The 25958-nt window shown below is 44.8% G+C and overlaps 1 protein-coding gene across 3 annotated transcripts in view; it reads left to right on the top strand.

The window, feature by feature from the left end:
- The window catches only part of LOC139583814 (POU domain, class 6, transcription factor 2-like), a 128794-nt gene that overhangs the window by 56629 nt on the left and 46207 nt on the right, over window positions 1-25958 (top strand). For all 3 annotated transcript variants that reach the window (XM_071415331.1, XM_071415332.1, XM_071415333.1), the window contains 2 exons: window positions 2983-3347; window positions 21573-21707. In XM_071415331.1, coding sequence (XP_071271432.1) covers window positions 2983-3347; window positions 21573-21707 — 500 coding nt within the window. The remainder of the gene's footprint in view (window positions 1-2982; window positions 3348-21572; window positions 21708-25958) is intronic.

Genomic DNA, 25958 nt, shown 5'->3' with positions numbered 1-25958 from the left:
CTGTACTATAGAAGGGCTGAATACAGTGCACTAGGAAAGTATTCAGACCCCTTGACTTTTTCCACATTTTGTTACATTACAGCCTTATTCTGAAATTGATGAAATTGTTTTTTCCCCCTCACCAATCTACACACAATACCCCATAATGACAATGCAAAAACAGGTTTTTAGAAAACTGAAATATCACATTTACACAAGTATTCAGACCCTTTACTCGGTACTTTGTTGAAGAACCTTTGGCAGTGATTACAGCCTCAAGTCTTCTTGGGTATAACGCTACAAGCTTGGCACACCTGTATTTGGGGAGTTTCTCCCAGTCTTCTCTGCAGATCCTCTCAAGCTCTGTCAGGTTGGATGGGGAGCGTCGCTGCACAGCTATTTTCAGGTCTCTCCAGAGATGTTAGATCGAGTTCAAGTCCAGGCTCTGGCTGGGCCACTCAAGGACATTCAGAGACTTGTCCCAAAGCCACTCCTGCGTTGTCTTGGCTGTGTGCTTAGGGTCGTTGTCCTGTTGGAAGGTGAACCTTTGCCCCATTCTGAGGTTCTGAGCACTCTGGAGCAGGTTTTCATCAAGGATCTCTCTGTACTTTGCTCCATTAATTTCCCTCGATCCTGAATAGTCTCCCAGTCATTCACACAGCATGATGCTGCTTCACCGAAGGGATGGTATTGGTCAGGTATTGCCTGGTTTCCTCCAGACGTGACGCTTGGCATTCAGGCCAAAGAATTCAATCTTGGTTTCATTAGACCAGAGAATCTTATTCCTCATGGTCTGAGAGTCCTTCAGGTGTATTTTGGCAAACACCAAGCGGGCTGTCATGTGCCATTTACAGAGATGTGGCTTCCGTCTGGCCACTCTAACATACTCTAAAGGCCTGATTGGTGGAGTGCTGCAGAGATGGTTGTCCATCTGGAAGGTTCTCCCATCTCCACAGAGGAACTCACTATCAGGGTGACCATCTGGTTCTTGGTCACCTCCCTGACCAAGGCTCTTCTCCCCGATTGCTCAGTTTGTCCGTGTGGCCAGCTCTAGGAAGAGTCTTGGTGGTTCATAACTTCTTCCATTTAGGAATGATGGAGGCCACTGTGTTCTTGCGGACCTTCAATGCTGCAGAGTTTTTTTTGATACCCTTCGCCAGATCTGTACATCGACAAAATCCTCTCTCGGAGCTCTATGGACAATTCATTCGACCTCATGGCTTAGTTTTTGACATGCACTGTCAACTGTGGGACCTTCTATAGACAGGTGTGTGCCTTTCCAAATCATGTCCAATCAATTGAATTTATTGTAGAAACAGCTCAAAGATGATCAATGGAAACAGGATGCACTTGAGCTCAATTTCAAAGCAAAGGATCTGAATACTTATGTAAATAAGGTATTTCTGTTTTTTTATTTTTAATACATTTGCAAAAAATTCTAAGAACCTGTTTTCGCTTTGTCATTATGGGGTATTTTGTAGATTGATGAGGATGATTTTTTATTTAATACATTTTAGAATAAGGCTGTAACGCAACAAAATGTGGAATAAGTGAAGGGGTCTGAATACTTTCTGAATGCACTGTACATGTACAGTGTCCTGTATTGCATATTATGGGAGTGAAAATGTATTCCTTTCCCGTCTTGTCCTGTACATTTTTTCCTGTACTGTCCTGATCCCGCAACAGTCTACAACCCCGGAACTTTCCTGTCCCTTCCCGATAAAAATCGCCACCTGGGAGCCCCGTATGAACATTTACAACATGAACATACAAGATAGAAACCGAGTGGCAGTACTGCATAAGTCAATCTATTTCTACTTTGCTCTTCACCTCAGATGATACGGGTTGAGTTAAATACATTACCAGTTGGGCTTGACAGTAAAGTTGTTAGGAGTACAGCTATGCCGCTTCTCCCGTTCTCCGGTTGGTAGCCTATTTGATTAAACCGCAGCATTTTTTACAAGCCTTCCGTGTCAAAGACAACTCCATAAAATGTTGCTAAAACATCGCTCTTTCCTTGGCTCTAATGTTAATGTTAGCGATGGGTCCGTGGCTGCAACAAGACATTGCAATTCCTTGAACGCTTCGTCATTTAGACTACTGATGTAGGTTGGCATCTGAACCCTGAGCAACTGGAGTGAGCCGACAGAAGGGGCAGAGGGGAAATTACCTTTAAAACAAATGTTTATTAAGTAAACTATATAAAGCCTACCCAGTTGTTGTTTCATGAAATGTTCCACACATGACATATTTATATATTTATAATAGTTATAAAAACATTGTATAACTATTCCTGTACTGCCCGTTCCTGTAGACTGTTGATCCTGTCCCATCCTGTCTCGAACTTGACTCTAGAACGTTACTCCCATTCCTGCCAGAATCCCGCGAGATTCGGGAGTCCTGTTCCCCTGTCAAACTCGAGTATGCGTGCCTGTCTCCCTGAAACCTCTCTGTCTGTGTGTTTCACTGAAACGGTGCATGAAATGTATTAACATTTAAATCTAGGAATGAGGATAATGGCATGCCATTATTGAATCCAATTAGTTAATGGATTGATTTCTTAAGATGCCCAGTCAAGATGAATGGCTCTTCATAGGAGATTTTCTGCAATTAAACCCAAGATCGTGGCATTCATTGCGTGAAATTGAACAGATTCTCTCTGGAGAGAGCAATTATGTCAATCAATGTATATAGCTTTGTCCTCTAACTTGAAGTTAAGTGGTTCTGTAAGCCCGTTGTAAAAGTTAAAATACTACAGGACCTTGTTGTGGCGCTGCCCAATTTACATCATTGTTCCACACCTCCACCTAGTATGTATCGTTTGTCTGAGGTGTGACCATTCTTTTTCAGTATGATAACCTGACTGCTGGTTTTCATGATTGCACATGAAGGTCTTACAATAGCTTTTGAATGTCTCTGACTACTTTTAGACGGGGATGATGATAACAATGGAGATGATATCAGGAGGTTGACCCTCTGCTTCTGTTTCTCTTCCTTCTTCAGCTACCTCATCCCTGAACTCCCAGCTTCAGCACCTGCAGCAGCTCCAACAGATACAACAGCACCACCATCAGCAACAACAGCACCACCATCAGCAACAACAGCACCACCATCAGCAACAACAGCACCACCATCAGCAGCATCAACACTCCCACAGCCACGCCCACAACCAGCTGTCATCGCGGGGTCGCATGACCCCGCCCAGCCTTCAGCAGTCCTCTGTCTCGGTCCCCTCCCCTGGCTCCGCCTCCTCCTCCACCACCTCCATGACTGGCTCTGGCCAACCGCCACAGTCTTCGCCCCTCCGGCAAAACCAATCGCCGGCCCGCAGCCTACCCTCGCCCGTCACCCCGCCCATGCCACTGCAGGTGAGCTCACTCTTACCCCCTCCTGTTAGCGTACGCCAATGATTTAGTCACAAAATGATCTATAACTTTGTTATCCAAGTTGGAAGAATAGTCGTTTACGTAGACCTTACTGCTTATTGCTGCTGCACCTTTGACACCCTCATACAAAACTTCAGCAAATGGATGTGTTTTTCAATTGTCTTACTAGGGGTGATATGCTATTGTTGGGTGCGTTGTATAGAGACAGAGGCCAACCTTGAGATAACACAATGCTGATGCCTACTTAATAGACCTTGTTTGTCCAGGTACTCTGTTCTATACTTGATATGAACCAAGACCCAGTGTTTGACTCCCGGCAGCCAGCTCTGCTGTCAGTGTGGGGAACATAAAATGTGCATCTCATTGACAAGGTCATCCTACAGTGAGAGGTTTCTTCAAAGCACACTAAACCCGAGACTCGAGCCATCATGCATAACTTTTACATCTGATCCATCTCGGATAGATCGTGTTATCCATCCCAGCTCTCATCAACATTTATCAGTCCTTTTTAGCTTAGCTGCCCTTCCCTTCCCTCATCCGACCTCCTTTTCAGTCAGTTTGTCTGTCCATCAATCTCGGCCCCCTTCTGTCCATCTGACGATAATAACCTATTTTATATCCCTGTGGTTTCATTTCTGGTGGAGCCTGGCCAGGGTCGCCTCCCTCTCCTCAGCCACATTCATCAGCGTCAGGCCCTTATTGGGTTGTGGCGCTGCACCCTTCTTTAAGGCCGGGATGAGTACAGCCATTTGTTTCCCCCCTTGCACCGTCTCCGGCCCTGTCATGGCCTAGTGAGACTCAGCAGGAAAAACAAGACGCCCGCATTTAATGACCTCCAAAGGCTTGCTAGCTGCTGCCTGCCTCCCAGACCAAGATGCCAACCATATACTGTAGCCACAGTCCAGCCATGGCAATGAACCCTGAGCGCTGACGGTAGATTGGGCTAGTCAAAGGCTGTGTATCCCAAATGGCACCCTATTCCCTTCATAGTGCACTACTTCTGGCCTGGGCCCATAGGGCTCTGGTCAAAAGTAGTGCACTATATAGTAAGCTTGGGCGGTATACCGTGTATAAGGGTATTTGGAAAAAGCCAGGGGATGCTTTTTCAATACCGTCAACACCGTTGAAACTAATTCTTTGACGTTTGTATATACATTTTAATATTTGTAGCTACTTTTTAAGTAAATACCTGCAGTCAACTTGTGCAATGCGTTAGAAGATAAAGCAGATTGCGTTCTTCATTTCACTTGTCACATTATTTTCCATTATGAAGCATACCGTAGTTCCCTAGAACAGCCAGTCACGTGTTTGTTTGTAAATATATATTGAAACTCAAGCGTGTTTTGTTGCTTCAATAGAAGCAGGGACCTGCAGCTATAGTTTTCCTTCACAGAAAATACATTAGTGCAACACATTCGGCAGAAAGTAGCTTCATTTGCATCAGATGACAACAGAAGTGAAACGCTATTTGGCGGGCAGCCACAGTTGTAGGCTAAATTAGCTTACAATAAAAAAGAAAGGTCTTTTTTGAAAAAACTATGCATGGCCGTCATATTTCTGTTTATCATAGAAAGAATGTAGCCAGCTACATTTACTCATGTTTTTCTAGCATTTTACTTGAGAACAGTAGGCTGGCTACAACTAGAAAAGTACTGGAGAAAAGTAGCTCCACATCAGTCAGAGAGCTGCCTGCTGATAGAATGCCCGTTAGTGATTTCTCATCTGAGTGGAGAAATGCAACTGAAGCACAAAATTAGTCTGAAGCCGAGCTGCATTTACAAAACGCAGCAAGATATTTCTTATGCGTTTTAGAATTCTGTGTCAACGCGACCCCCGTGTTAGAGAAGTCAAAGCCCTTTGGATGAGTTATCTGTACAGCTGCCACCGCTATCTTTTGATTTCCTTACGTTTTCTTATCTTCTCCTTTCTCGGCCCATCTGCTCCTCAGAGCAGAGCAGGCAGGCCCGTTGCCCTAGAGTGGGGACACATGCTGCTCTAAAGCCAGTACTGTTCATTTAGACAATATCTCTCGTTCACATTCGCTTGTAAATGTCAAAACGTAACAAAAATGACATATGTAGCTCCCTACAGTATATGTGTATAACTTTGAGCTGGACTGCGTGTCTTTGTAATTATTTATTTTTTGGTTTGCGCTCATTATCATATTTAGTTAGCAGCCTCTATGGAAATTCACTGTTACGTGTACAAATGTTGTTAGTATTCTGGTAATAGACGCTCAGTTGGCTTTTTTTATTTTTTATGTTACCGCCCCCTTGTGTAATAAGCCGGTAATACCGTAAATCCCGGGATGAGAGAAGGCGGTATGACGATTTGATAATCTGGATACCGCCCAACCCTACTTAATAGGGAATAAGGTGCTATTTGGGATGAACACACAGTACTGGTCCACTCAGACACGCCCAGCATAAGGGCCAAAGCCTAACAATAATGTTATTTTCTGGAGTAAATAAGTGTTCTAATGTTAGTGCATTACAGTCAAGCAAAGCCCCCCATTTTCTTCTCTGAATATTTTAGTCTGTTTGAGGAATGTGTTTGAAAGCAGAGCTACAGAGAGCAATCCCTGCCTGTGCCTGGCATACTCACAATACATTCTAATGCTTTATTAAAATGAGAAATCCTCATTTATTAGTGCTATTATGACATCTTTCCACCAGTTTCCCCACAATCACACCCTGTTCTTAGCATGGATTGTATTGGATAAAGAAGCTGAGATCCTGATTATAATGACTGGGGATAGACAGATATATAGATCAATTGACCACCCTGGAGGGGAGCCGAAGAGGCCATCATTAAGATATTGCCTCGTCCAATGGTATTACGGCTGATGTGAGAGGGAGGTAGGCAGGCTAGGTGTGAAATGTTTCATCTCTCTCTGGCTCAGTGCTGGGGTTGTCACTGAGGGCGTTGCTATGCCACCCGGTGAGGGTCCCTCCGTGGACAGTTCTTGGGTGTGTCCCAAATGGCACCCTATTCCCTACGTAGTGCACTACTTTTGACCGGGGTGCACTACGCAGTGCACTACGCAGGGAATAAGGTGCCAATTGGGACACAACCCTTCTCTGCTGAAAGCACTCCTGCCCAGGTCTCAACACACTCAAGTCTGCAATATGATTTGGGCCCCTCCATCCATCTGCACCCTCCACCCTCAACACCCAGGTCAATGATTACATTTTCAGTTAAGAGTCACTGAGCATCAATTTGGTTAATCCATAGAGGCCTCCATCCGGGGAGAGTCCCCATCTGTAACCCCCTGAGTGTGTGTGCGCGTGTGGGGGTGTGTGTGGTGGTGCGTGCGTGTGTGGGTGGGTGCGTGTGTGTGTGCATGCATGCTACATTAAACCTTTCCTCTGAGAATTCTAAGCCATAATTGGCCTTAGAGTACATTTTCATTATGTATTTTGCATTATTGCTTTGGCCATGTGGGACTAAAATACAAAAGTGTTGTATTGGGTATCTATACAGCCATAATTAGTCCTCACATTAGGTTATTGGGCTCTTGTCGAAAGTTGTGCACTAAATAGGGAATAGTGTGCCATTTGGGATGCACATTAGTACAGATCACAGCCCTTTTATTGTTCACCTATTATTCACACACACAAGACCACTCAGCCATTCAACCATTTGTTTTAAGAACCAGAGGGAGTGTCAGATAGACAAACAGTCATTAGGATACTATTACTCTCCTAATTGTCCCCCACTGGGAGATGATGCTCACATTGAACCTTTTAGAATAGAATCAACAGTCCGAGCTCGTCTTTGCATGTAGAGAAACTAACATCCACTGGCTTCTAATGTCAACATTAGAGTGGATGAAGAGAAACGATGCTGCTGTTTCACTGTTACTCCCTTCTTGTTTCAGTAGAGTAGCCTAACAGCCTAGGTTACTGGCGGACTCTCCACAGTTTAACTTTGAGCACAACGAGAGGTTCACTCTCCCGTTCCTCGGTGCGTCTCCACCACAGCAGCCAGCCCTACTACACTACTACCTCCTGTCTACCACCCCACTCCAGCATGCTGAGTTCCAGGCGCTCACAGAGGGGGCCTCAGCCTCCCTCCACAGTGATGACAAATAGACGGGGAGGGACATTATGAAATTTGCTTAAGTGTGTTAATGGCCTGATTGCTGGATCCGGGCTGGATTTGCTGGAAGTTGATTGAATAGAGGTGCGGGTTTTCTCCACGCCCAGCAGAGCTCAGGGATTTGACGGCGCTCGCCAAGTCTGTTACACCAGAATTGATCTTAATTAGATCTGAAAGACCTGCCACAGCAGAATGGTCGCGGCGATTAAAATGAAAAACAGGAGAAATTACTGATCAAATTAATCATAATGTCGGGCTACAGCTGTAGGTCTGGTGTAATTTGCCAGTCCACTGAGTTACATCGGCCCCAGCAGGGAGAGGCAGAGGAGGGAGAGAGAGGCTGCTACATACTGATCCGTGGCAGTGGGAGGCTTAAGCCAGCCCATCAACTCTCTCTAATTCCATTCGCTGAGCTCGGGCCCTCGTGACCCCTGTGCGCCATTCAATGGAGCTAACACACTCACAGGCACACACACACACACACAAGAGACACAGGTTTGCATGCACACACACACACATTCTACCATATGTTATCACTCTCTTCCACTCTTTCTTTTCACATTCTATTCCTTTCATTTCTGTTTGATTTGTTTCTTTTTCTGAGTTCTCACATGTCCTTTCTCCACTTTCCTGTTCTTCAATAGAAACAAGAATGTAGAATGTCTCTTAACGCAAACTGTCTGGTTGGTTAGGTACGATACTCAGTCTGCCTGAACCTTATCTGCTGTTTCTTGTATGAGCGACATCTTCCAGAGGCTCATGAACAGTATCATGTATTCGCCAGTCCTACAGTACCTCTTTTATTGGTCTGGGCTGTCCTGTCACATGCTGTGTGTGTGTGTGTATGTGTTCACTTATAGCCCTTAACCTTGGCACAGTGTCTAGCGGTGTCTAGTTCTGTGGTTTCAGGGCTTACAGTATGTCCTGTCTCCATCCTCCATCCCTCTGTCAGCTTCCTGCCGTCTGCCTGGCCTCCCCCCTGCAGTCCTCAGCTTTCCTCTCCTCCGTCCCTGTCAGAGCTCCACACTGGGCCTGTCCACTCTATTCCATCCCTCCATCCCACAGACTCGCTGGGGTAATTACTGCCCAGAGCCCTGCTCTCTCTCTCTATAACCCTCCCTCCCTCCCTCCTGTTCCAGCGCTCCACAATTTACCACCAAAACGTCTGCAGACATCTCTTTCTCTTCCTCTCTCTCCTTCCTTCCCTTCCCCAGTGCACCCCGACATCACAGGACCGCGGGGCATCAGACCCACAAGTGCTGCAATTACCTGAGCCCTTTCTCTCTCCCCTATCCTTTTCTCGCTCTTTCTTCCTCCTCCTCTCTTCTCTCCCCTCCTCGCCTGACTCCCCTTCGGCTCCCTCAGTAGTCCCTGGCAATCAAGCTTCATTAGAGCCCTCTCGTGAAAACCCATCGTCACCAAGGTCAGGCCCTGCCCACCACAACAGGCTTTCAGGGGCCTGGCTGTCTGCACTCTCTCCATCTCTTGCACTCCCTCCCTCCCTCCTTCCCCTCGGTCGGTCTCCAGCCCATCTCAACTGCTTTTGTCTCCAGCTGACGCCCCTTCAAAACACCCGTGTCACTGTCTTCCCGCTGCAGTGCACTTTTGCCTATGTCAACCACTGTTAGAATCAGCACCCTTCAATTTGTTTCATTCCTCTTTTTGTGTGTTTTAAATGGCTCTTGCATATCGATTAATTGATTCTCCAGATCAGGTACACGCCTGCTTAATTTACTCATGCATCCCCGGATAAATCCACAGTGTATTAGATGTAAATTAAGATGACATGCCCCTAGCATGCTAAATGTACCCATGCCCAATAGCTCTTAGTGTGATAGTATCATATCTAACAGGACTCATGTAAAGTCTATGAAATTGTCCTTTACCGCTCAGAAATTTTGTGAGAAAATCGAATGTTCTTTCGTGAACAGAGGTTTGGTGTTAGAGGTGAATTAAAAGATGTCATAGGCCTAATACAAACACCACGGATATATGGTCATATCGCAGTAACTACTACTGAATTAAAATGCAGCATATTTTTCCCATAAAGCACTGGATTCAATTAATTTGTTATTAACGTGTTCTTTAAAAATAAAAGTGTGTAAATGAGCAGCTGGGGGTAGATGTCTTATGTGTTGTGGCGCCACTGCTGTCTGGTGCTAGCAGTAGGGCCTTGTCGATAGTCAGGCTCCTCGGCAGCTCAAGTTGGGAGGAGGTGGAGGGAGGGAGGGAGTCTCATTAATGCACAGGGGAGCTGGCTCTTAAGAAGGCAGAAAATTGCCTTACATAACGACCTCAGCACCACCACCACAGTTTAGAAATACAAATGTGCACTGTTGACTGAAGCAGAAAATAAGACTGTTGTCCATCAATAGACAGCGGCACATTTCTCATATGAATATTTATACAGCAGCATAGGTGGAGGGAGATGAGGGAAACAGCATGACAGCCTTACTGCTTTTATTTACTTCAAATTAGAAGGATTAGGCCCGAAGGAAATCTTTAGACTCAGGGCCAAATACATTTGAAGAAGAAAAAAAAAAAAAGCATATTCATATTTACTATATTTTCTGAAAGAATAATACGTTTTTCACTCTAGCCCATGGACAATTCCTGCACATTTTTTTTAATTAGGGGTGTAACAAGCAGGTGTCCTTTATCAACTGCACTCTGTTGCTGTGTGGCTCTGCAGAGGCATACTCACCTATTTACTACTTCCCGTCTGTGTTTTGGCGCTTGTTCCTCTTCCCCAGCCTTTCTCTCCCACTGGGCAGGCAGAGAGCTGGGGAGAAGAGAGGAGGTAACCAACTCAGCCTAGTAGTGAGACTTGGTTCCCCGATCCACCTACACTCACACTGGGGGCGACACGCATTAGATGCCCACAGGGGAGCCTTGGGGTTGGGAAGCCAAGCCAAGGCTCACTTAACAGTGGATACGGAATAGGGTTTCTTAAATTATGAGGCTAGGCCGTGACATTGAGTTCCCCCCTCCTCTTCCTCCTCCTCCTCCTCCTCCAGTGGGCTCCCAGACACAAGCTGCTGTCTAAGTGCTCCACTCCACTGAGGAGGCCAGTCCCCCTGCGGGGCACGATTCTCCTGCCTGTAATTTCTGATGCCCATTAGTGACCACAAGGAAAACAGCCGCTCTGCACAGCAGCACTGACCTGCACCGCAAAAAAGCATCCTCTTTTAATGCAATGTTATTGCATTACTCTTATAGGCCAAGTCAAAAGTCCCCATTTCTGGTCAGTGCAAAATATGACCAGAAAAGTGTGTTATTTGCATGTTATGTTAGGGTCACTCGATAGCTACACTCTAAATGCTGATACACCATTGGAATTAAGGAAATGGAAGTATAGGCACCATCTTCTATTCATCCTGGTGGGGGATCTTCGGCCTCATTTGATTAGCGGAGTGAAACTAACGTTGATGCTTCTGTGAATGGACCACAATCCAAAACCAATAGATTTAGATAACGTTAGCAGCTTCTCAAAGAGCACGGCCTCGGGAGTTAAACAAGCAGATTATCAATACACAAAGTCTGTAAATGTCATCAATTCATCTCACCACTTAATGCTGATATAGCGTGTGTGTGTGTATGTGTGTGCACGTGTGCGTATGTGTGCCTGTGTGTGTGTGCTTGCACGTGTGTTTGCGTGCGCAAATGTGTGTGTGTGTGTGTGTGAGTGGTGGGGTTTATCGATCACGGGTGACTACGTCTCGGCCACAGAGCCCCTCTCTTGTGATTCATCTCTGGAGTCAATGACACATGACAGGCCTCCCCCTCGACCTCCCTCATTTCTCTTCATTATAAGCCGTATTTTGGGACACCACAGTAAAGAGTAATCATTTACCTTTATTGTGTTTATAAGGCCGGAGCACGGATGACCCTTTCTATATTGAATTGAGGACATGGAAAGATCACCGGTCATTGATTAGGAGGAAATTAAAGTAATTCAAATGCTATATTTATATGTCAAACAACAACAACTTGAAAAGAGACGGCATTTCCCCTCAGGTCATGAACAATGGTCAATATATTTTGTTCCGGTGATTGTTGTTCCTTAACCTTTTTAACAGAAATTGTTAGTTTCCTGGACACAGGTTAAACCTGGTCCTAGACCGAAAAGCACTTCCTATGAATAATCTCTATTGAGCCTGCTTTTTAGTCTAGGACTATGCTTAATCTGTGTCTGAGAAACCAGCCCCTAATTCTATACCATGTGATACTCTAATGTTGTTATTCTGTGCATTTCTTTCACCTGATGTTTCATTTTTCACTTACTACTGCAGTAAACTGAGAAGTAGCACAGGCCAGGAATGCAATGCATCCACTTCACACTCTCAGCCAGAGTAATACTCTCTCTCCTATTTTACATCTGCAGCAGGAGAAGGAAAAGTTGCTTGAAAAAAGGGCATGTTTCCCAACTGTACAACTGTATGCAAACTGGACCAAATGTGTCACTTCATAAAATCGCAATGGTCAGCTCTTTTCCACGAACGGTACTTCATCATATAGACAGTTACCGTAAATTTAACACATCCGAAAAAAGCCAAATATTATGGATTATTAAGCAGAGAGAAATGAGAATAAAAGGGGTTTTATAAGGGTACCTTTTTTAGCCACACAGTCGGTGGCTCCTCTGACCAGAGGAAATGTACTGTTCTGCTGATGGATGACTATAGAACCCATCGTGAACTCTCAAGCCTCACAATTATCAACGAATGAGCGAGAACAGATTTCATGTAACGATTCAAGCCGCTGTTAATTTCACGAGGCTAATGAGCGAGAGGATTGACGGCCACTGTCCTGCACTCAATCATCCCTTTATAGTTAGCCCGAACGTTTTCAGGACTCTGCTCTTCCTTCATTAGCATTTAGCCTCATTAAATTCATTAAATATAGCCATTCTCCCACCACTAAGGATGTCTATTTCCTGGAGTTAATGCATTTTATTTGATCAGCTCCCACACCCCTCTGTTAACTAACTGTCAGACTGCTAGGCTATGATGACATCACCCCATTAGCACGCGCCACTCCCACCCATCTCAGGCCCACTGCCATCAGAATGGTTTGAATGGTTACCGATGTGCTTGTGTTACCGATGGCATTTACTGTCCCTGATGTTCTTTTTGCCTTTCCACCTTCCTTCTCATCCCTCATCGTCAATGTTCGATGTCCTTTCGAATGTTAATTTGGGACAATGGCCAATAAGGAGAGTGGCAACAGAGGTCCATCAGTGACCCAGACTACGCTCTGAGGACCCAGAGTGGAGGAGCAGTGTGTGAGGCTGCCCCCCAGCCATTTCAGTCAACCCTGGGACTAGAGGTGTTTGGGAGGTGTTTGGGAGGGCCTAATGGCCTTTTGATGTACATGAGCCCAGTCGCAGATGTGATGGCAAGGAGGACCCAGGAAGGAAGCTGTTTGGGGAAGCTAGGACGAGCAGAGGACTGGCAAGGCACTGACAGACAGAGAGCGTGTTTTCTCATGTCACAGCTGATTACATTCACTCAGGAGTGGGAAAAGAAGAGAGGGATGGAGGGATGTGAGAGGTGGGGCCCGAGAAAACGGGAGCGAGGGAGGGGAAATGTACACTGTGTGTTTTTCCTCCTGCAAAAACGCTATTTATTGTACATTTTCCCTGTTTGGTTAACTTTTGCCACACTTTTGGCTGAGTGATAACGAGCATGACAGCAGGACTTAAGATGGGTGGCCCGCTTTATCAGATGGGCTTCTTGCATCTGGCTACATTCAAGAGCATTACTTTGCCAGGCTTCCTTTTGCTGCTATCATCCTCATTTCCACGTGAGGACCCTCTCAGGCAAGCTGAAGTACATTCTATTCCATACTGGTCAGATTTTTATTTATTTATTGTATTTCACCTTTATTTAACCAGGTAGGCTAGTTGAGAACAAGTTCTCATTTACAACTGCGACCTGGCCAAGATAAAGCAAAGCAGTGTGACACAGACAACAACACAGAGTTACACATGGAGTAAACAATAAACAAGCCAATAACACAATAAACAAGTCAATGACACAGTAGAAAAAAGAAAGTCTATATACAGTGTGTGCAAAAGGCATGAGAAGGCAATAAATAGGCCATAGGAGCGAATATTTACAATTTAGCAGATTAACACTGGAGTGATAAATGAGCAGATGATGATGTGCAAGTAGAGATACTGGTGTGTAAAAGAGAAGAAAAGTAAATAAAATAAAAACAGTATGGGGATGAGGTAGGTAGATTGGGTGGGCTATTTACAGATGGACTATGTACAGCTGCAGCGATCGGTTAGCTGCTCAGATAGTTGATGTTTAAAGTTGGTGAGGGAAATTAAAGTCTCCAACTTCAGCGATTTTTGCAATTCGTTCCAGTCACTGGCAGCAGAGAACTGGAAGGTATACTGTGCCCTTATGTACAGAATCATTTGTCCATTACACATACTGTGTATGTAGGTCTACTAGAGGAAGTATTCTCATCCTACAGTAATTGTCTACTCTTAGCTAAATCCTCTCTGATAAGCGCCTTCTAAGGAGCTGAGAGAATTATTATGGATGTTGTTCAAAGCTCATTGATAATGTACATATGGCTGCAAAACAAACAAAATGATTGTTTGTTAAATTATTGTGACTTTTGGGGGCGGTAAATATCAAAAAGGTTTGAGCGCTGCATGCATCAAGCATATCAAAACTCCCATGAGATGCTTCCCTTTTTGTTGTCTGACCTGGGTTGATACCCATTACCTCTGCTCTTCTCTGTTCCATTGTGTCTGCCGGAAAAGCGGTTCACTTTCAAACAGGCACATAAGAAGAGCCAGCCCAGAATAAACTCCAGTTAGTTTGAGTCACACACATTTACGTTTCCAGGGGTCTGTTCACGCTCACAGAGACAATTTTTATCCTATTCCAGAGATTGCACGGGTTACTGCACCAGGTAACCCTCATGGACAACGGGTTACTGCACCAGGTAACCCTCATGGACAACGGGTTACTGCACCAGGTAACCCTCATGGACAACGGGTTACTGCACCAGGTAACCCTCATGGACAACGGGTTACTGCACCAGGTGACCCTCATGGACAACGGGTTACTGCACCAGGTGACCCTCATGGACAACGGGTTACTGCACCAGGTAACCCTCATGGACAACGGGTTACTGCACCAGGTAACCCTCATGGACAACGGGTTACTGCACCAGGTAACCCTCATGGACAACGGGTTACTGCACCAGGTGACCCTCATGGACAACGGGTTACTGCACCAGGTGACCCTCATGGACAACGGGTTACTGCACCAGGTAACCCTCATGGACAACGGGTTACTGCACCAGGTGACCCTCATGGACAACGGGTTACTGCACCAGGTGACCCTCATGGACAACGGGTTACTGCACCAGGTAACCCTCATGGACAACGGGTTACTGCACCAGGTAACCCTCATGGACAACGGGTTACTGCACCAGGTAACCCTCATGGACAACGGGTTACTGCACCAGGTAACCCTCATGGACAACGGGTTACTGCACCAGGTGACCCTCATGGACAACGGGTTACTGCACCAGGTAACCCTCATGGACAACGGGTTACTGCACCAGGTAACCCTCATGGACAACGGGTTACTGCACCAGGTAACCCTCATGGACAACGGGTTACTGCACCAGGTAACCCTCATGGACAACGGGTTACTGCACCAGGTAACCCTCATGGACAACGGGTTACTGCACCAGGTAACCCTCATGGACAACGGGTTACTGCACCAGGTAACCCTCATGGACAACGGGTTACTGCACCAGGTGACCCTCATGGACAACGGGTTACTGCACCAGGTAACCCTCATGGACAACGGGTTACTGCACCAGGTGACGGGTTACTGCACCAGGTAACCCTCATGGACAACGGGTTACTGCACCAGGTAACCCTCATGGACAACGGGTTACTGCACCAGGTGACGGGTTACTGCACCAGGTAACCCTCATGGTCAACGGGTTACTGCACCAGGTAACCCTCATGGACAATGGGTTACTGCACCAGGTGACCCTCATGGTCAACGGGTTACTGCACCAGGTGACGGGTTACTGCACCAGGTGACCCTCATGGTTAACAGTGACTGTAACAGAGTTGACATTTACTGTCATAATTTTACCCATGGTGGAAAATATGTATTTTTAACAATTTCGCTGCTTTATCAAAGAATGATATCTACATTGAATCAAGGACCTTCTTTTTGTACCTACTGACCCCATGTACTGTACAGTATGTATTCAGTTAGGGTGATGAATAAGGCTTATGGGGAGTGATGGATAGTAGATGTGACTAGAAACATCTGTGGCTTGTGGTCCTGTGATGATCACATACTGTTGTTTCAATATAATAATATAATATTAAAATATTTGTCCTACAGTGCACCTGCCTTTATATCACACAGCACCAGAAGATTCAATACTCACTGGTGACTCCACAATATGTGTTTATCCAACTATTTGATGTCATTATCAGATTTCTGGGGCTCCTGTTTGTGGGTTATTGGCACGATTCGGCCCTAGCGAACGGCTATTGAGATCCATACCACTAAGACTCCATAACCACCCTATTGATGGGAGAATGAAAAGGCTGGAACACAATGGTTTATATGGCGGCCTTGTAAATAGGAAGATCACTGTTTATCTCCTGCAACACATGCAATCAACACAAATGCTAGGCCACGTCTGTCATTTTCTGCCTCCTGTAGCGCTGTTGAGAGGAGGCACTGTGGCGGAAAATCACCTGTTTAGATGTCCAACACTGCTATCCCCCCTTCTTGTGCCTAGTTCTCCCTCACACTGCTATCCATATTACCCAATTCAAGACCCTAGGCTAGAGCCCAGTCGATTATCTCTTTTTACCTGGATTTACCGGAATAATAGCCTCCGAATAGCAGAGGAATAGCAAACACAATGATACGACCACCAACATATTCAGTTGGGCACGTATAGCTACACAAGGAAATAGCACTAAAGTATCAACACACGCACACACTGGTACCATTATCTGTTCACTGATCCAGACCTCTCCAACTCCACACGAGGCCTGGCTCTGCTCTGCTTTGCTAGCTGTAGCGTAGACGCCCTTCTCTACAACCTCCTCCTCTCCACTGTGCCTCTATCAGGCTAGCACATCACCCCGCGGTATTACCAAATGCACATCATTAACCCGGTTAAATAAGGAAATCCCCTTTATCAGACGAGCGCATCGCTTGACATAACCAAATCACCTAAGGGCATGATGTTAAAACGATCATGACCAAATCCCTCTCTGCCTCACCTGGACTCCACCATTGTATCACCTCTCACTCACACAAATCCTCTCCCCCTCAGCAGAGAGCAGAGAGAGAGAGCGGCTCCACTCAGAAATGAAGGGAGGATTATCTGTTAATGCAATCCCTTACTGACCGATATCACCAGCCGACCTTTCCTGCCACTTTCGCACCGATACATGTATTTATTTGAAGATTTGGCCCGGATAAGACCCTCTGAAATCCAGCACCGTGGTCATAAAGCAGGATGAGGGTGTCTGGCTGGCTCTCTCCATCCCCCCCACCAGGACAGATATAGAGGCAAACCTGGCTCCTCGTCACACTCATCCTTTATTTCTGTCTAAAATGTCACTTTGCGAACATGTTGCATCAACGGGAGAGAAATGTATATCTCAATGTCACTATTACAATAATAGCAGGCTAAACCCTTATTGTCATAGTGACACTACAAGCTTTGTCATAGAGAAGAGTTTAAACAGTCTGTCCATACACTACCATTTTGTCTAGATACCAATCCCACTCCAAATACTTTTTGGCACGAAGGAATCTTGCCATTCCATGGGTTAGCCAGATTTTATTTTGTTGTTTCTCTTTCTCCTGATCCCATGAGATGTCAAAATAAACAAACTATTGCTATCTCTAACTGACATCAACTTCAATATGATCTAAAATGAATAAGATAAGTTTAGAAGGTTAGAAGTCAGTGTATCATGGCAAAAATGTCTATTTAAAATGACACGAGTCCTTTAGGGCATCCGTTTCACAGGAGAGTGACATGTTTTCGAAACGATTACTGTATGCCAAGTAATGAAATACATGCTTCCTCTTCTGTTCTGTTGCGCTGGCCTTTACAATAATACTACCCTGACTAGAGCAAATTGATTGTAAGTTACAAGCCTCCCCTTGTGGAAAAAAACACATGATTTCACATGCAGAAACTCACATGATTTTACATGTAAAATGTCCACGTTTTGCACATGTAAAATGTTATTTCACATGAAATTTGACATGTGAAATCATGTGAAACCGTGTGGTTTTGGAACACTTCACATATGATGATACTTCACATGTGGATATTTTTTACATGACATTTCACAGGTGATGCCCTGCAAACAAAAACTCAGTGTTTTCAACGTACATATTTAAAATACATGATTACAAGTGTGCATGTTTATTTATACAGTAGTTATTACTCAACATGTCCTCACTTGGGATTTGAACACGACATTCCAAACTTCCTGCTACACCACCACGTCTGCATCAATAACTGATTTCACCTGTATTACTGCACTTTGGAAAAACGATTTTATTCATCATAGGGATTCAGTAGTATTATTAAAACGGAATAATATGACCCACCAACATTGGACATTAAATAAGTCAATGAAATCAATGACAGAATAATCAGATGAATTGATAACTAAAAGAGCAGTGCAGACTGCACTCTTTTGCTAAGTGCAGCGATGTATTATATGCTATGAATCTTTAGGGGACTTCTGAGAACGCTGACGACTTTGTGGCGCAGCAGAAATATCAGCAGACATATCAGCAGACCCCAAATTCAGAGGTTGTGAGTTCAAATCCAAGTTGGGGGTCATCTTGGAAAGTCAGCACTAAATGATCATGTCAAATGTAGTTATATTGATTAAAGATGTTTACACTATTTTAGCTGAACAGCGTACCACCTACCTTAAAACCCCATAGAATTTCTTTACTTCCCTTCCCCAAAAAATGTAAATAGCCATTTTCAAATGTTGAGCTGTCAAAAGAGACACATGAGGTCAGTTGTTCACATGTATTACATTTAGAGTTCACATGTTAGCACCATCTTTTCTCATGTGAGGAGAATAACATGTTTTCATGTTGATGAAATTTGCAGATTCGCGTGTGAAAAACGTTTACATGTGAAAATAGAATTAGCATTTTAGTTTCATGGTATCACCATGTTGTCACGTTTATTTCACATGAGATAATGCTTCCAACGTGTGCTCAATGTTTTCACATATGTAGTTTCATGTTATCACGTGTTGCTTTTAAATGTTGCCACATGTTAACACATTAACTTCAGTGCAACAACGTGATCACGTGAAATGTGCGATTTTTTTCATAAGGTTCTCTTGGAACAAGAGCATGGAAAAACAAATACAATTGTCAAAAGTTTACAACCCTCCTGAGATATATGGAAATTGTGTGCATATGTTTAATCATTTTGAGATAATGATATATGTCAATTAGCCAATGACGAGTAAAAGCTTGAATGCGACTCTCAAATGCACTTCACCTCTGTGAAGGATGAGTAACTAAAGTGAACAGACATTTCTTCTTAACGTTTAAGACTGAAGTTGGTCAGAAAGACGAACGCGGGTTGGGCATTTAAAGAAAATCCTACGATTTTCGGGGGGGGGAAAAAAACGGGATGACTTTCAGACTAGGGGACCCAATATCAATCATGGCCAGTTTGAGGCCACCAACATGAAATATGATTTCATAAGAAAAATGCAGTGTCATTCTTAATGTGCTTAACCTTTACTGTCAATGAAAAAGTATTGATCGTTCTGTGGCATTTTTTCATCATTTGATTTCAGAAGGCGTAATAATATAGTGGTGGGGGTACCATAAAAGATGAATGGCAACTGAGTGGTCTCAGCTTAACAAAGCTCAGGTCCCCACAGAATGATTTAGCCGGTGGGCCGAAGCACCATATCTGCTTTAGTTTTCAAGATAATCGATCCTTGGCGAGGTGGAGCGTTTTTTTTCTTCATATAAGCTACATTTATTTTTTCTAAACACATTTCCGTTTGTTGGCAATCTCTATTCTCAATTTTATTTTTTAAATAATTATTTTTAAGTTCGCTAGCTCGTCAAGCAAATGCTGCCAAGTACTATAACAGTAAACCAATCAAAACCTGGGTACCATCTCTGCTAATTGTGTCTGCCAATCATGTTCTCTGTTACAAAATAAGTAAACACAGCTGATGCCAGCTCGAGGTGGAAGGAGAGAGGGGGAGCCCGGGAGTCGGAAATGGCGGCGAGTAGTGTGGAAGGGAGGAAATTGAGAAAAAGTTGGAAAAGCAACAGCTGTGCAGGAATGCGAACAATATGGGTGTCAGCTCTGGGTGGGAGGATGAGGGTCAAGGACTGGAATGGTCGGTAGTGGAAAGTCATAGGAAGAAGAGAGATCATGATGCAGAAAGCAGTTGAGCGTTTAGTAAAGAAAGCATAAAGAGGGCAAAGGTAGGAAGCAAGAGTAATGATGTGTTTGAGTGGAAAGAGGTGATAGTGTTTGATGAGACCACAGGGCCTCACTTACACCCTATCCGACTAACTAACTAATGCCATAGAGAAAGAGGTTGGTGAAGTGAAATTAGCTTGGTTCATTGGAAATGGTAGATTGTTCATATTTTGTGGTAGCCAGGCTCAGCATGATAAGATTCTGAAAATGAAAAAGCTTAATGGGAAGAAGATTAAAAGCCATGTCCCTGGTGCTTATGCTATTTTCCACAGTGTATTGATCCCTGTGTTTCCTGTCTCTCTGTGCCAGTTCTTCTTGTATGTTTCCAAGTCAACCAGCGTTTTTCCCGTTCTCCTGCTTTTTGTATTCTCCTTTTTCTAGTCCTCCCGGTTTTGACCCTTGCCTGTTTCTGGACTTTGTACCCGCCTGCCTGACCATTCTGCCTGCCTTGACCATGAGCCTGTCTGCCACTCTGTACCTCCTGGACTCTGATCTGGTTTTGACCTTTTTGCTTGTCCACGACCATTCTCTTGCCTACCCCTTTGGATTAATAAACATTGTAAGACTCTAACCATCTACCTCCTGTGTCTGCATTTGGGTCTTGCCTTGTGCCTTGATACAGAAGTATATGAAAGACATTGCACATCCACTATTCATTGAAGTTAAATCTATCCATATTGTTTTTACATGGTTATCCTTTTGCCTATGCATTTTCTATGTGCTATTAGGATTTTCAGTTGTTTCACCAGGCCTCAATTGTTTGAACATTAGCCCTTCATAACATTATTGCCCACCAGCACAAGCCAGTCGCAGCTTAAGAAGTGTTTCTATTATTTCTCTATTCTGTTGAGTAATTGGACAGTCTCCTCTGTCGGCCTGCTCTTCGATCTACTTGCACAACCTAATAAGGCTCTGCTCTGCTGCACCACAACCAAATCAGCAGTGCATTTTCAGGCCTAACAAGTGGTTAGCTTGATTTATATGGGTAATCTCATGCTCCTACTTGGCTGGAGCTCCACAGGCTCTGCCCACACGGAGACTTCCTTTACAACTGCTTGGCCAGTCCACCGGTTCCAGATGAGTCCATTATAGCCGGGGTAAAGACGGTCATTTTTTAACCCTCGAGATGAGCGGTGTGGTGGAGCGGTGGTTCAGAGTGGGAGGTGTTGAGGTGGTGGTGCATGGCCACCGTGGCTCCTTCTATTGTTAGAGCTAGATGGTCTGGGGCTGCCTGGCCCCTGTAGAGACGGTGCTGGACCCTGGGGGCCACAGGAAGCACTTAGACTGGTAAAATTGCCACTTATTCACCGGCCCACCCCAAGCTTTCATCTGGGCCCTGGAGCACACACCTCTAGGGCCTGGATGATGGACTATTGTACATATAGACATCACAGTACGACTGTCGTTAGGAACAAAGCATTGGCACTCTATTTTCTCAAGCTACTTCACTTTCTTCCTCCTGCACTCTCTCTCCCCATGTTTGTGTATGCTAACATTTCAAGAATACCAATCAACCGTATTGCTACTGATCAAATAGCATCATTTATTATATTTGACCTCTAATGGTGGATTGTGTACCTTCAGTTGAACCCTCTGGCCAGCCAGGCAGCGGTGGCTGCAGCTATGGGCTCCATCGCCGGGTCCCAGGTCTTTGGCAACGCCCTCTCCAACCTGCAAGCTGGAGTCACGGGGCAGCTGGTCACCAATGCACAAGGACAGGTGAGTGTCCACTCATTATACCACTTATAGCACAAAAAGTGATGCATGTCAGGTTTCAACTTTTCATAAGACATGGCTGGAATGAAAACCTAGCGGAAGATCACGTCCCACAATGGTGGTTACTGTTACAGTACATTTCCATACTGTTACAGTACATTTCCATACTGTTACAGTACATTTCCATACTGTTACAGTACATTTCCATACTGTTATAGTACATTTCCATACTGTTACAGTACATTTCCATACTGTTACAGTACATTTCCATACTGTTACAGTACATTTCCATGCTGTTCAGTGCTACAATAAACACTTTTCACTAACTAGATACATGCAAACAGAACTCCAAAGACTGGATGGTCTCAATATTCAGTTCTCTTATGTAGCAATGTTGTTTGGGGGTTTATTTGTTTATTTTTCAGCCCTGTGGCAGACATCCTGCCATATGTTAAGCTTTTTGGGAATAAACAAAGGCCTTCTTCCTCTTGTGCCGGTCACAGTAAAATGCTGACCTTGTCATATTTACAGGGTGGCTGCAGAATTGTTCCATCAGTAGCCAGTGGCTTGAACAATGACGCTTGTCAGAGTGGGGCCCTATCTAATGAATCATCTTATTGCAGGTGTGTACAGCACATATTCAAGGAAGATCGTATGGACAATGTGCCCTTTCACGCCAGCCAGTTATTTACCTTAACCCCGGTTTCATCCCTCTCTCTCTGCACTCCTTCCGCTATCCTGTTTATCACTAACTTAAAACCACTGCCTGACGAAAGCCTTAGACGTTGGCTCTCATAGTTTTATGATAAGACAGATCTTATTCCATGTTTGTTGTGTAGGAAGTCTGTAAGGCGTAAGAGTTGCCGTACAGGGGAGTTTTTCTCAATATGGTCATGACTAAGCAATGCACATATTGCAGGCTACTTATAATTGTGTAAAAATGTGTTTCTCAAGAGTGTATATGTTCTTCTTCTGATAAGCTGTAGACCACACTATCTACCTAGCTGTCTACATACCACCACAGTCCAATGCTGGCACTAAGACCGCACTCAATGAGCTGTATACCGCCATAAATAAACAGGAAAACGCTCATCCAGAGGTGGCGCTCCTAGAGGCTGGGGTCTTTAATGCAGGGAAACTTAAATCTTTAATTTATCAGCATGTTAAATGTGCAAACAGAGGGAAAAAACTCTAGACCACCTTTACTCCACACACAGAAATGCGTACAAAGCACTCCCTCGCCCTCCATTTGGCAAATCTGACCATAATTCTATGCTCCTGATTCCAGTTTACAAGCAAAAATTAAAGCAGGAAGCACCAGTGACTCGGTCAATAAAAAAGTGGTGATGAAGCAGATGCTAAGCTACAGAACTGTTTTGCTAGCACAGACTGGAATATGTTCCCGGGATTCTTCGGATGGCATTAAGTGCATCGATGACGTTGTCCCCACAGTGACTGTACCTACATACCACAACCAGAAGCCGTGGATTACAGGCAACATCCGCACTGAGCTAAAGGGTAGAGCTGCCGCTTTCAAGGAGCGGGACTCTAACCCGGAAGCTTCTAAGAAATCCCGCTATGCCCTCCAACGAACCATCAAACAGGCAAAGCTTCAATACAGAACTAAGATCGAATCGTACTACACCGGCTCCGACGCGTGTCAGATGTGGCAGGCTTGCAAACTATTACAGACTACAAAGAGAAGCACAGCCAAGAGCTGCCCAGTGACACGAGCCTACCAGACGAGCTAAATTACTTCTACTGTATGCTTGCTTCGAGGCAAGTAACACTGAAACATGCATGAGAGCATCAGCTGTTCTGGACGACTGTGTGATCAAGCTCTCCGTAGCAGATGTGAGTAAGACCTTTAAACAGGTCAACATTCACAAGGCTGCAGGGCCAGACGGATTACCAGGACGTGTACTCCGAGCATGCGCTGACCAACTGGCAAGTGTCTTCCCTGACATTTTCAACCTCTCCCTGTCTGTGTCTGTAATATCAACATGTTTGAAGCAGACCACCATAGTCCCTGTTCCCAAGAACACCAAGGTAACCTACCTAAATGACTGCCAACCCATAAAAGTGCTTTGAAAGGCTGGTCATGGCTCACATCAACACCATTATCCCAGAAACCCTAGACCCACTCCATTTGAATACCGCATCAACAGATCCACAGATGATGCAATCTCTATTGCACTCCACACTGCCCTTTCCCACCTGGACAAAAGGAACACCTACGTGAGAATGCTATTCATAGACTACAGCTCAGCGTTCAACACCATCGTGCCCTCAAAGCTTATCACTAAGCTAAGAACCCTGGGACTAAAAACCTCCCTCTGCAACTGGATCCTGGACTTTCTGACGGGCTGCCCCCAGGTGGTAAGGGTAGGTAACAACACATCCGCCACGCTGATCCTGCTCAGTCCCCTCCTGTTCTCCCTGTTCACTCATGACTGCATGGCCAGGCACGACTCCAACACCATCATTAAGTATGCCGATGACACAACAGTGGTAAGCCTGATCATCAACAACGACGAGACAGCCTATAGGGAGGTGGTCAGAGACCTGACCACGTGGTGCAAGGACAAAACTTCTCCCTCAATGTGATCAAGACCAAGGGGATGATTGTGGACTACAAGAAAAGGAGAACCGAGCACGCCCCCATTCTCATCGACGGGCCTGTAGTGGAGGAGGTTGAGAGCTTCAAGTTCCTTGGCGTTCACATCACCAAAAAACTAACATGGTCTAAACACACCAAGACAGTTGTGAAGAGGGCACGACACAACTTATTCCCCCTCAGGAGACTGAAAGATTCGGCATGGGTCCTCAGATCCTCAAAAGTTTTACCATTGAGAGCATCCTGACGGGTTGCATCACTGCCTGGTATGGCAACTGCTCGGCCTCCGACCGCAAGGCACTACAGAGGGTAGTGCATACAGCCCATTACATCACTGTGCCAAGCTTCCTGCCATCCAGGACTTCTATACCAGGCGTTGTCAGAGGACAGCCCTAAAAATTGTCAAAGACTCCAGCCACCCTAGTCATAGACTGTTCTCTCTGCTACCACACGGCAAGCAGTACCGGAGCGCCAAGTCTAGGTCCAAGAGGCTTCTAAACAGCTTCTACCCCCAAGCCATGAGACTCATTTAATCTGAACATCTAATCAAATGGCTACCCAGGCTATTTGCATTGCCCCCCCCCCCCCCCTTTACACTAATGCTACTCTCTGTTATTATCTATGCATAGTCACTTTAATAACTCTACCCACATGTATACTACCGTTCAAAATGTTGGGGTCACTTAGAAATGTCCTTGTTTTTGAAAGAAAAGCTAATTTTTTGTCCATTAAAATAACATCAAAATGATCAGAAATACAGTGTAGACATTGTTAATGTTGTAAATGACTATTGTAGCTTGAAACGGCTGCTTTTTTATGGAATATCTACATAAGCAGAGGCCAATTATCAGAAACTATCACCCATGTGTTCCAATGGCACGTTGTGTTAGCTTATCCAAGTTGATCATTTTAAAAGGCTAATTGATCATTAGAAAACCCTTCTGCAATTATGTTAGCACAGCTGAAAACTGTTGTGCTGATTAAGAAGCAATAAAACTGGCCTTCTTTAGACTATTTTAATTTCTGGAGCATCATGTCACGCCCTGACCTTAGAGAGCCTTTTTTATGTCTCTATTTGGTTTGGTCAGGGTGTGATTTTGGTGGGCATTCTATGTTCTTTATTTCTATGATTTGTGTTTCTATGTTTTGGTCGGGTATGGTTCTCAATCAGGGACAGCTGTCTATCGTTGTCTCTGATTGGGAATCATACTTAGGCAGCATGTTTTGCCACCTTAGGTTGTGGGATGTTGTTTTTGTTAGCTCTGTGTAGCCTTCAAGACGTGACGTTCGTTGTTCTTTTGTTGTTTTGTTTGGTGTTCGTTTTTTTAAATAAAGAAGCATGAACATGTACCACGCTGCACCTTGGTCTCATCCTTCCGACGAGCGTTACAGAACATCCCACCACAAACGGACCAAGCAGCGTGGTAAGGAGGACTGGACATGGGAGGACATCCTGGACGGCAAAGGATCCTGGACATGGGAGGAGATCCTGGCCGGAAGGGATCGCCTCCCATGGGAACAGGTGGAAGCAGCTAGGAAGGCGGAGGCAGCTAGAAAGGGGGCCCAGCGTTACGACGGTACACGGCTAGCACGGAAGCCCGAGAAGCCACTCCAAAACATTTTTTGGCTGAGTCAGG

The sequence above is a fragment of the Salvelinus alpinus genome, chromosome 8 (assembly GCF_045679555.1).
Source record: "Salvelinus alpinus chromosome 8, SLU_Salpinus.1, whole genome shotgun sequence".
NCBI lineage: Eukaryota > Metazoa > Chordata > Actinopteri > Salmoniformes > Salmonidae > Salvelinus > Salvelinus alpinus.
This window is presented reverse-complemented; position numbering and strand designations above follow the sequence as displayed.